Source organism: Otolemur garnettii, unplaced genomic scaffold (assembly GCF_000181295.1).
Source record: "Otolemur garnettii isolate 467f Iridium unplaced genomic scaffold, OtoGar3 scaffold00025, whole genome shotgun sequence".
Taxonomy (NCBI): Eukaryota; Metazoa; Chordata; class Mammalia; order Primates; family Galagidae; genus Otolemur; species Otolemur garnettii.
Genome location: NW_003852420.1, coordinates 9,681,744 through 9,693,962, shown reverse-complemented (window position 1 = coordinate 9,693,962; position 12,219 = coordinate 9,681,744). Strand labels below are relative to the sequence as shown.

The 12,219-nt window shown below is 45.8% G+C and overlaps 1 protein-coding gene across 1 annotated transcript in view; it reads right to left on the bottom strand.

The window, feature by feature from the left end:
- Positions 1–229: 229 nt before the first annotated feature.
- FERMT1 (fermitin family member 1) overlaps positions 230–12,219 on the bottom strand; it is a 41,726-nt gene continuing 29,736 nt past the window's right edge. Inside the window, exons 9-14 of the mRNA XM_003788020.1 lie at positions 10,599–10,723; positions 9,168–9,274; positions 7,803–8,024; positions 6,791–6,915; positions 2,006–2,147; positions 230–403 (exon numbers count right to left, since the gene is read on the bottom strand). Of these exons, the coding sequence (XP_003788068.1) occupies positions 230–403; positions 2,006–2,147; positions 6,791–6,915; positions 7,803–8,024; positions 9,168–9,274; positions 10,599–10,723 (895 nt within the window). The remainder of the gene's footprint in view (positions 404–2,005; positions 2,148–6,790; positions 6,916–7,802; positions 8,025–9,167; positions 9,275–10,598; positions 10,724–12,219) is intronic.

Genomic DNA, 12,219 nt, shown 5'->3' with positions numbered 1-12,219 from the left:
CCCTTCCACAATTAATAGCACGGGGCAAAGTAAGGAACGGGACGTGCTAGCCGAGTATTTGAGATGGGGAGGATGATCTGAGCGAATATATGTTGTTCGTCGGTCTGGCGTCTACACGCTGGGTAAGCCCAGCCCTGGGTCCTGTCCGTCTAGGGAGGGCCTGTCCGTCTAGGGAGGACCCAAAGCCTTTGGCTCGTCTGTCTGTGCAGGCCCAGAGGGTGTCCCCGCTTCAGTCCTGACCGCCGGTCAATTTGTGGAACAGGTCCTCATCGAGGGTTTCATTCTGGTCCTTGGAGCGGGTGGACAAGAAAATGTAGCCGCCAATGTACTCGTGCACCACCTTGCAATCCGCGCTCAGGCAGGTGAATGCGATGGAGACGTTCTGGTCAAACTCGATCGCCACCTGGAAGAGGAAGGCGTGGATCAGCTTAAACCCCGACATACAGTAATGAGAAGGAAACTGCTCCGCTGAAGGGGCCTCTGGAGTGGGGGACGGCTGAGGTGACTCACAGAGGACCGCCCCCAAGACCTCAGAAAACCACCGCTCCCAATTAAACGCCTCCCCAAACACGTCTTTGTTCTCTCTGCGCCCCCTTGTGGTGTCAACTCTACCGCACACCCAAACTATATTATAGTTAGTTATAGGATAGGACAGGACAGGATAGGATAGGATAGGATAGGATAGGATAGGGTGGGGTGGGGTGGGGTGGGGTAGGGTAGGAGTCAACTCTACTGCACACACAAACTATATTCTGTCGTTTAGATAAAACAATTTCCCAAGCACTCTCGTGTCGATTCATTAATGGAGAATAAATGGTTTGCCTCAATTTCCCTACAGCCAGCAGAATGTCATAAACTCTAAGACAGTGTTCTCAGCCTAAGGTTCTCAACCTTTCTAATGCCGCGGCCCTTTAATACAGTTCCTGTGGGTCGCAACCCACATATTGAGAACTGCTGCTCTAAGCTCTAGAAAAAAGACTTAGATTGGGGGTGGCACCTGTGGCTCAAGGAGTATGGCGCTGGCCCCATATACTGGAGGTAGGAGGTTCAAACCCAGCCCTGGACAAAAATTGCAAATGAAAAAAGAAGGAAAGAAGACTTAGTTTTGCATGACACAGGCTTGTTCCTAGGATGGGATGTAATGGGAAACTGAAACACAGGCTATGGGTTTGAGCCTCCTCGGCTCTGGAGGCCACACTGTTCTCAGTCATCTCTGTGCACCTTGCTCCTCCAGAAGATTTTCCCTTTTGGGGCTGCAGTGCTCCTCAGTTGGGCAGCTGAGTTTCTGAGCCCTCAATCTCTTAGATCCTTTGGCAGCCAGTCAGATGAGCCCTTTTTTTGATTTATATTTTGCACAGCAGTTACAGCTCAGGTAGTTTCCGCTAAGCCAGTGATTCTCAACCTTCCCAATGCTGCAACCCTTTAATAGGTTCCTGTGGGTCGCCACCCACAGGTTAAGAACTGCTGCACTAAGCAATCATCAACCTAACTCTTACATAATCCTTGCATGGAGAGAAAGCCAACTTGTAGTATTAAGTCAAGGACATTTGGCCTGTGCTGGTTAGGAAACTGCTCATAATTGCATTGCATGTGATTATTTCACCAGATAATTACTAAGTGCTTGGGTTTTTTTTTTTTTTTTTGAGACAGAGTCTCACTCTGTTGACCAGAGTAGAATGCTGTGGTGCAACCTAGCTCACAGCAACCTTAAACTGCTGGGTTCAAGCAATCCTTCTGCCTCAGTCTCCTGAATATCTGAGACTATAGGCACCTGGCTAGTTTCTCTATTCTTTTAGTAGAGACAGGGTCTCAATCTTGCTCAGGCTGGTCTTGAACTCCTGAGCTTAAGTGATCCACCTGCCTTGGCCTCCAAGAGTGCTAAGATTGTAGAGGTGAGCCACCATGCCTAGCTGAGAACACGTTTTTTAAAATCAGAGTAAACTGCAATTCTGAGAGAACACACATGTATAGACTCCATACTAAATACCAAAAACTTTCACTTTACCTGCCGGATTTCCCAGTTGACATTCCACTGTTTCATGTTTGTGAATCTCCATGTTGTAATTGGAATCCCAGTGGCTGCATCGATTCTAATCAACCTATTATATGAGACTCCCAGAATGTCCTCTTTCTTGCTACCTTTAAATCTGAAAAACAAACAAACAAACAAAAAACAACCCCCCCTAATAATATTAGTTAAGAGAAGCCATAATAATGATGTTTGTTCATATACAACTGCTTTAAGACAATACCAACATTTCTGAATTGTTTTAGAAGAATGAACAATGAGGGATTTACTTTCTACAAGACGGCATTTTTATTGTGATATTAAGGAAACAGCTCGGTGCCTGTGGCTCAAGTGGCTAAGGCGCCTGCCACATACACCCAAGGTGGCAGGTTCGAATCCAGCCCAGGCCCGCTGGGTTCGAATCCAGCCCAGGCCCGCCAAACAACAATGATGGCTGCAACCAAAAAATAGTCGGGTGTTGTGGCGGGTGCCTGTGATCCCAGCTACTTGGGAGGCTGAGGCAGGAGACTCGCTTGAGCCCAGGAGTTGGAGGTTGCTGTGAGCTGAGATGCCATGGCACTCTACCCAAGGGGACAGCTTGAGGCGCCTGTCTCAAAAAAAAAAACAAGGAATGGAGAGAATGAAGGTTATTCTGCAGACGTTCTTTAAGTGAAACTGACATCAGAGGAAAGTAAGATAAGAGGAGGTCAAATTAATTCATTCAAAATTAGCACCAAGAGTATGTGCCAGACACCCTTCCAGGCACTGGGCATACAGTAGTGAACTAAAGGGACAGAAAATTCCTGCCTAGTCGGGGGAGAGAATCATAAGTGTGAAATAAATATGCCAGGTAAGCTTATGAAGAAGAACATAGCACAGAAGGGGTGTAGGGGATACTGACAATAAGGTGATTAGTCATAATCTAAAACAGGAATGTCAGGGAAGGTCAGATGGTGACATTTGATTAAAGAACTAATGTGTGTGAGGGATTGAACCATGTGGCTCTCTGGAGGAAGAGTATTCCGGACAGAGGGCACACATGACCACTTCATTTTTTTATTGTGCCCTCAAGAGCCTGGCAGGAGGCCTGTGTGGCTGGCACAAAGCGGGAGAGGGGTGTGAGTTAGACAGTTAGGGAGTCATGTATGGCCTTGCAGGCCACTGGAAGGATCTGGATTTTCCTCTGATAGAGACAGAAGCCTGCAAAGGTTCTGAGTAGAGGCTTCACATGGGCTGACTTAGATTTTTATTTTTATTTTTATTTATTTTTTTACATTTCACTTCTATTACTATAAGAGGGGTTCAACGTGACCTGTATTCATCTTTTGTCATTGGTACATACTGTATATTACAATTTTATTTTATTTTTATTAAGTCATAACCACGTAGATCATGTATACTTTAATGCATTCATGGGGTACAGTGTGCTGATTTTATATACAATTTGGAATGCTTACATCAAACTGGTTAATATATCCTTCACCTCATTTACTTAATTATTGTGTTAAGACATTTATAGTGTATACTTAATAGATTAGACATGTACCCTTGAAATGTACACCATAGTTGTAGTCTCTCCATTTACCCTCCCCCTCCTGTCCTATAAGGATCTCTAGTTGAAACTTGATTGGTCCTGGGTAGAGGCAGGAAGATGGGGTAGGGTCACTCTGGCCCTGCACTGTGGTGCTGGTGCAGGCAGTGAGGAGAGGTCGGATTCTGTGGATACTCTGAAGGCAGAATCACTAGGATTTGCCAATGGACAGGATGTCGTGTGCGGGATAAGGAGCAGAGTCAAGAATGACTTTGAGAAATTTGACCTGAACATCTAGGGGGAGGAATTGCCCTTTACTGAGATGTAGAAGAGCGTTGGGGGAGCTAACTTAGGGGGGACAATCAGGAATTTTGGACATGTTAAGAGGAGATTCCAGTTAGACACCTAAGCCAGTGCTTTTCAACCTTTTTAATCTCAGGGCACATTTGAGCCTATAGTTAAGACTTTCATGGCACCTTTAAATTATGTTAATCAAATAAAAAAGTAAAAAGAATACTTACTGTGCTTTGAACTTCTTTTGAAACTAATTTAATTAATGATCTTTAAAATTTTCATGGCACACCAGGGTGCTGTGGCTGAAATCCACTGACCTCAGCATTGTTGGATTTATGAATCAGCAGGTCAAGAGAGAGTTCTAGGCTCAAGATACACATCTTGGAGAAATCAGCATATAAATGAAGCCGAAAGAATGAGCCTGAGAGGATGAGTCTAGATTGAGAGGAAAATGAGTCTAGGTTGAGAGCTGAGGCCCGTGCCCTCCAGCATCATAAGAAGTTGGAAAGGTTGAGAAAGAACCAGCAAAGGACTGGCCCCTGACAGCGGGGGAAGCCAGGAAGGCAAGTGATGCAAGTGAGTCAGGAGCAGGGGGGGGCTCACCGTGCCAAATGCTGTAGAGAGGTCAGCTGGCAAAAGCTGACCTATGAAGTCAGCACTATGAAGGCCACAGGTGACTGGTGGGTGACCTTGATGAAAGCCAGTGACAAGGGCAGGGGAGTGTGGAGAGGGAAAACCCCGATTGGGGTAGACTCAGAATGGAAAGAAGGAGGGACAGCGGGGGGTACACCACACTCAACAAGTTCTGCTGTGAAGAGGGGCCCAGAACAGGGACAGCAACTGAAGGGGGATGTGAGTGGAGGACACTGATGTGACAATACGGTTGCGGGAGAGAGAAAAGTATAATTGGAGAAGAAAAATTCCCAGCTGAATAGGCCACTTTCCACATCACTCTCACCCCTTTCACATGTGACTTTCATATGATGAACGTTTCCTGGACTTTTCTGGAATCAGTCCCGTACCTTTTATTATTCATTCATTCCACCACCTTAACGTTTAATAGCACAAAGTGGCCAGTGTAGCTTTCTTGCTCCACCTGCTTCTCTCTGATGCATCAGGGTTCCCTGGGCTGCTCTCTAGAATCTGGGGAGGCATGACATGGAGACCCAGGTTTCTTAGGTGTGGGCAGATCCTGGCTCTGCCTGTCCCCCTGCACACAGGGGACTGCCCCAGCTGCTGTCTCTGACTGGCCTTGGAAAAGGTCACACCCAGGGCTGCTGCCTCAAAGCTTCACCTCTATGCATGAACAGATGCTGGAGGGGAGGGAAGCACAGGGGGAGACAGCTGGCAAAAGGGCCATGGGGTACAGGAGTAAGTGGCGTGGAAGTCTGTTCAGGGCCCGCACCACTCTTCACAATTTATCAGGCACTTCCTTTGCATTGTTTCACTGGATTCTCTCCACCAAGTAGGTTCCAAATGCTCTCCGAACAAACTCAGGAGCTGAGGCGTGGTGAGGTGGGTGACAATGCCGTAGGTCACACAGCTAGAGGCAGGGGTGGGCCTGGAAGCCAGACCTGGGTTGGTGCAAGTGTCTATGTTCTCCAGCGTGCGGGCTGACTTCTGAGTTATGGGTGTGTGTGTGTGAGTGTGTGTGTGTACACACCCACACAGGTCCATGTGCATAACTGGGCGTCCAGTGCAGCTTCACTCGCCTTCCTTTTTTTGCTGGGGTGAGTTAAGCAGGTGGAGTTGCTTGTTTAAGACAAACACTGGGGCTCGGCACCTGTAGCTCAGGGGCTAGGGCACCAGCCACATACATGGAGCTGGCGGGTTCGAATCCAGCCTGGGCCAACTACAACCACAAAATAGCTGGGCCTTGTGGTGGGCGCCTATTGTCCCAGCTACTTGGGAGGCTGAGGCAAGAGAATCGCTTAAGCCCAAGAGTTTGAGGTTGCTGTAAGCTGTGATGCCACAGTGCTCTATTGCGGGTGACATAATGAGACTCTGTCTTAAAGAAAAAAAAAGAAAAAGAAAAAAAAAAAGACAAACACTGGGGGCAGATGTAAAGGAGTTGTTTCAGTGAGTAGTGTCCACTGCTAGAAGGGGCTGAAGAAGCCGAGTCTTTGAAAAGAGCTAAGAAAACTCTATTTTCCAGTAAGTCATTGTTTTAAAATACAAAGCAGTCTTCCAACCTCCAAGTTAGAAAATGAGAAAGTGACACAGAGGACTCACCACACTGCGGGGTTAAGTTTAGATTGTGCTTAAACATCGCTGGTACCCTGGTACCAGCCACCTTCCTTATGGCACTGGAAGGTGTAATTTGATTTACCAGCACACTTGTGGACACATTTGCAGAAACCATTCATTATAGATGGTGGGGCAGAAACATGCTGGGTGCCGATTACAGTGAGGACACGGGACTCTACGCCAAGGCATGCCCCCGACCAGGAGGTGAACTTGCACAAGTCACTTAAGCTATTTTTCTATGTTTCAGAAGTGGGTAATAGATAGGCCTCCTGTGAGGAATACCCTGGTACTAGCCACCTGATGAAGTTGGCTGCAGGTAAGACACGAGGTTTGTGGGGACCTTTCTAGAAACCTAAACAATTCCGCAAGGCCGTACCATGAGACACAGCATGAGAACCACAGCAGGGAGTATGCTGATATGAAGTAAAGAGGTGACACTGTCCCTTTGGCTTTACAAAGGGAGTTATCCTATAAGAACCAAATCTCCTTTCAAAATTTCCTTTCCCATTTAGCTGAATTTCAAGGGGCATTGCCATGTGGAAAGAAGGCGTGGAAAATTTCTGTGAGTAGCCCAGAGCGGGTCACTTTGGAAAGGGCAGTATTCTAAAATAAAGGTTCTATATTCGATGCTAATTGAGAATAAACTGGGTTCCCAGAAAGCCACTCACGTTTGAACAGAAAGTGAGAGAGGGAAGAGAGTACTGTCTCACCTGACGAGGTAGTAGGTGAGGCCGAATTCAGGCAGGGACTGCCACGCCTGGATGAACCGCAGTTTGGCTTCGACCAGGGGCATTTGGGCCACGTTCTGGTGAGCTTCCAGGATCCGGGCTGCCAGCTAAGCAGAAAAGAGAGACATCAGACTTTTCTCAGTGTGCACCAAGAATCAGTGCCCTGTAATCGTCCCATTAGCCTCAAACCCCCAAAGACAACAATAAATGCAAGGCCTGACTACAGTTCTAAGACAATTCATTCCCATTCATTCATTCTCTCTCTCGTTCTACAAGACATAAAAATTCTAGGAATGAGATCCACCAATGCAAAAACTTCTAAGGTTAGGCCAGGTGAGTTGGCTCACCCCTGTCATCCTAGCACTCTGGGAGGCTGTGGCTATGTGCCTGAGCTCACAGGTTTGAGATCAGCCTGAGCTAGAGCGACCCCATCTCTAAAAATAGCCGGGTGTTGTGGCAGGTGCCTGTAGTCCCAGCTACTTGGGAGGCTAAGGAAAGAGAATGGCTTGAGCCCAAGAGTTTGAGGTTGCTGTGAGCTATGATGCCACAACACTTTACTGAGGGTGACAAAGTAAAATTCTTTCTCAAAAACAAACAAACAAACAACAACAGCAACCCCCAAAGCTTCTAAGGTTGCAGATGGAGAGCTCTGGGGTCCTTCTTTTTGAGATCCATGGAGTGTCCATGGAGAGCTCAGTCTATCTGTGCAACTTTTGACCCACTCCTATGGAAGGCTCATTTTAATTTTCAATTTGTGGGAACTAAGTAATTTTTTCATAATTAACTTCAATCTGGGTATATCACCACATCTAGTCAGCAAGTACAGTCACCTCTAACAATATTAACAATAATTTCATAACATCATCTAATACTCAGTCAACTTTCTCTGTCAAGCAGTTTTTCATGATGATGGCATTAATCAGATGAATTCATCCTTTTACTTCAGAACATACAGACTCTACTGTAAGCCATTGCCCAGAAAGATTAGCAGTACCTGCTTAGACTTGTGTTTCTTTGTACATCGAGGTGACACAAAACATTCTGGGTTCATGTCCATGCTTTCGAGACTTGAAGCCACCTGAGATGCCACGTTCCTGTTTTTCATCCTCAGAAATGAAAGGATGTTGACGACCTCTGGCTGGTAGGAGCTGTCTGCCATGGTTTTGCCCTTTGATGCCAAGATGCAGGCAGCCATCCATTTGGCATATTGGTTCTCCTGCAGCAAGACCCATGGGCTGAGAAGCAAGCTCAAGTGCACCCCCCCACTCTAAACAGCAGGCCTGGGCTTTCTTCTCCATGACAGTGGAAAACGATCACCTTCCAAGCAGAGGAAAGACTGTGAAGTGGCGCGTGTTCTGAACGCCTGTTAGCCACCTAATGTAACACCTGACAGTAACCTTAGAGACCCGTGCTGAGTTTGTAGATGCTAAGGGGCATCGAAAGGATAGGGAATTCTGGCTTTCACAGATTCCACGCAGAGAACTTTGCATTTAAAGATGATCCAGGGACGCCAAAGAGTGCCATGAAGCACAGACAGGTGAAGCCCCAGCTACCGGGGAGCCTTCCTTGGCTCTTGGTTCCAGTTTAATATCACATCTGATCTCAGTGACAAAAGAAAATAGTGAAAAGAAATCATTAACTGATTTTCTGTATTACTCATGTGCTTTACTATGCTTAGTAAAGATTCCAATTTAAAAGTAGCCATCAGGGCCATTATGGGAACTGAACAAGTTAGTAGTGGTTTCTTTGGTTCTTTAAGGTCTGTGCTCATTTTTGAGCTTAAGGAGTGAATAGGAGGGGGAATTCAACAGCCCAACAGTACACTGAATTACTGGCCTTGATCGTCACACTCCCAGGATCCAGGATCCACACTCTTTGCCTTGTAACTGCAGTTACAAGAGACAGAATGCAATTCCAGGCCCTTGGCATCAAGCTGAGTCATGTGATCTGCTTTGCCCAATGGATGTGGGTGCAGGTGACAGCATGTCAATTTCAAGCCCAGGCTTTAGTTGTCCTTTTGCTCACCTGCCATCACTAGGAGAAGTTTCCCCCAGGCAGCCTGGGATCCAGAATAAATAAAATCAAGTCAACCTGTGGCAAGGTCTTGAGAAACTTGGGTCTCAGGGCAGATCTGACCAGCCGACAACGGCCTAGATCATTCCACTCCCAGCTCATCTGGGCATCTTTCAAAAACAAGTGTTTGTTGTTGAATGCCATTGGGATGTTGTTACTTTGTGATTGTTGCAAAAAACCAGCTGGCTGACACAACAGAGCTCTAATTTTAGAAAACACCTTGTAGGTTTTGCTCTTTAGGCTTCATGAGGGCGAAGGGATTTCACATTTTTCTGGTTTTACTTACGTGGTCACATCTCAAATAAACTTCATTCATACCATCGGCAACAGGGATCAGTAACTTGATTCCAAATTTTCCCCCTGCTACATTTACATCTGGCACAACTTCACAGCCTGAAAGGCAGAAGACAGAGAGGGGACTGGGCGCTGAGGAATTTGTTAGGTAAATATCAAGTGTGCGTATGAAATAGACTTTGAACACAACCCCCCACCCCGATTCGCTTCTTTTCTGAAAAATGAAGGAGCAAGCAGGTAACAGTCATTAAAAGATAACCAAGTAAGATATATGAACAATTAACACAGATAAAGACAAATGATTTTTTTTTTTTTGAGACAGAGTCTCACTCTGTTGCCCCAAGTAGAGTGCAGTGGCATCATCATAGCTCACAGCAACCTCAAACTCCTGGGTTCAAATGATCCTCTTGCCTCAGACTCCTGGGTAGCTGGAATAGGCACCGGCCACATCGCCTGCCTACTTTTTCTATTTTTAATAGAGATGGATTTTTTTTTTTTTTTGAGACAGAGTCTCAAGCTTTTACCCTGGTGTAGAGTGCAATGGTGTCATAGCTCACAGCAACCTCAAACTCCTGGGACCAAGTGATTCTCTTGCCTCAGCCTCCCAAGTAACTGGGACTATAGGCACCCACCATAACACCTGGCCATTTTTTTGTTATTGTTGTCATTGTTGTTCTAGCTGGCCCGGGCTGGGCTTGAACCCACCAGCTTTGGTGTATGTGGCTGGCACCCTACCCACTATGGGCACCACCAATAGAGATGGATCTTGCTTTTGCTTAGGCTGGTTTCAAACTCCTCAGCTTAACTTATCCTCCCACCTCAGCCTCCTGGAGTGCTAGGATTACAGGAATGAGCCACTGTGCCTGGTCCTCTCTTATAATTTTCTTAAATAAATCAGTTGAATTCATATTTCACGTTGATGTTGGCTATCCTAACTCAAAGGAACAATTATGAATATGAATGTTAAACTAAATCAAAGCAGAGGGAGTTATCTAATGGCCACAATGATGACAGTTGAATGCATTGCTTAATTAAATATTTCAATTAATAGAGAGTTACCAGTATGCTTACGGTGACTTTCAGAAATTAGAATAGACAGCAAAATGATGCTGAAATAAACGTAACTGTTTCTGAGTTCAGGAAGCTTTTCAGGGTTGTACAATGTATGGCATATGTGCTACATTTATGGGTATCAGTTATCACCACCACATCCCTGACTCTGGTCACACCGAGCGAGATGGGGCAGCAGAATGCGAGTGACCACATTCACTGGACTGCAACGAGGTCCACGCTCCCTAAAGCAGAGGATCTGCAAGCAGGCTGCATGCAGGAAACACAGACGGCTAATGATTCCTCCAGAAGCAAACCTCGCTTCAGTTAGCAGGCATGTTGCCATCATCAGCAAGACGTGGAGTCCTCTTACCTCTAAGGTTTAGTTTTTCTACTGGCTCTCCGTGTTCAAGCTCCTCATTTTTATAGTAGGCTATAGATGTGTCTTTAAAAACGAACCAGTATTGTTTGAAAGTTTTTAATATTAACTTCTTGGGCCTGCAAATTAAAGTACAGTAAATGTTTAAATTATCATCCAGAGACACAGAAAACATTGCAAATTTCAAACAGATCAAGGTACTATAAAGGCCCTGTCCAGCAACAGACTATTTTTTTTAGGTAATTTTCAAATTGCCAACTCGTTTTAGAAAGCTAGAAATGAGGTGTTGATATGCGATATAAATTTTATTTAAGTTAGTTAATTATTATTATTGTTATATTTTTGAGACAGAGTCTCACTCTGTCACCCTTGACAGAGTGCTGTGGCATCATTGTCACTCACAACCACCTCAAACTCTTGAGTTTGAGCAATCTTCTTGTCTCAGCTTCCCGAGTAGCTGGGAGTGCAGGCATGTGCCACTACACCCGGCTAGTTTTTCTGTTTTTAGTAGAGAATAGGGGTCTCACACTTCTGAGCTCAACCTGCCTGGGCCTTCCAGAGTGCAAGGATTACAGGCGTGAGCCACTGCGCCTGGCCATAAGCAGAGATTTTTTTTTTTTTTGAGATGGAGCCTCAAGCTATTCCCCCTGGGTAGAGTGCCATGGCATCATGCTCACAGCAACCTCCAACTCCTGGGCTCAAGCGAGTCTCCTGCCTCCGCCTCCCAAGTAGCTGGGACCACAGGCGCCCGCCACAATGCCCGGCCATTTTTTGGTTGCAGCCATCATTGGTGTTTGGCGGGCCCGGGCTAGGGATTTGAACCCGCCACCTTAAGTGTATGTGGTTGGTGCCTTAGCCGCTTGAGCCACAGGCGCCAAGCCCATAGGCAGAGATTTTAATGCAAAGGTTTAGGAGTTAGACCACCTGGGACCAAACTCCATATCTGCCACTGTGTGTGCCTGGGAAGGATATGCCATCTGCCTGGGCCACCATGCGTTGCCTCTATGTGATGTGGGCAATCTTCAGTCGTAGGGATTTTGTGAGAACGCAATGAGGTCACCTATGTGAAATGCTTATCACAGTGCCTGGCACAACCAGAGTGCTCAATAAATTATGATGATGTAAGTGAGAAACCTATGTGAATCTGTTAACATTTAAAATCTCAGCATGCTTCTTGGATCTTAAAAATCTCTCAGTGTGAATATCACACAAGCTTCAAGTTATCAGATAGAAAAATCTTATCTAAGGTATCTTTTCTGTAGTTTCCTCTGAACTCTTAAAAAAATTTATTTTTTTTTGGAGACTGAGTCTCACTCTGTCTCCATGGGTAGAGTGCCATGGCATCAGCCTAGCTCACAGCAACCTCAAACTCCTGGGTTCAAGTGATCCTCCTGTCTCAGCCTCCTGAGTAGATGGGATTCCAGGCATCTGCCAGAATGCTGGTTAATTTTTCTGTTTTAGTAGAGATGCGGTAATGCTCTTGCTCAACTAGTCTTAAGCAATCCTCTTGCCTGAGTCTCCTGAGTAGATGAGATTCCAGGCATCTGCCACAATGCTGGCTAATTTTTCTGTTTTAGTAGAGACAGGGTCTTGCTCTTGCTCAACTAGTCTCAAG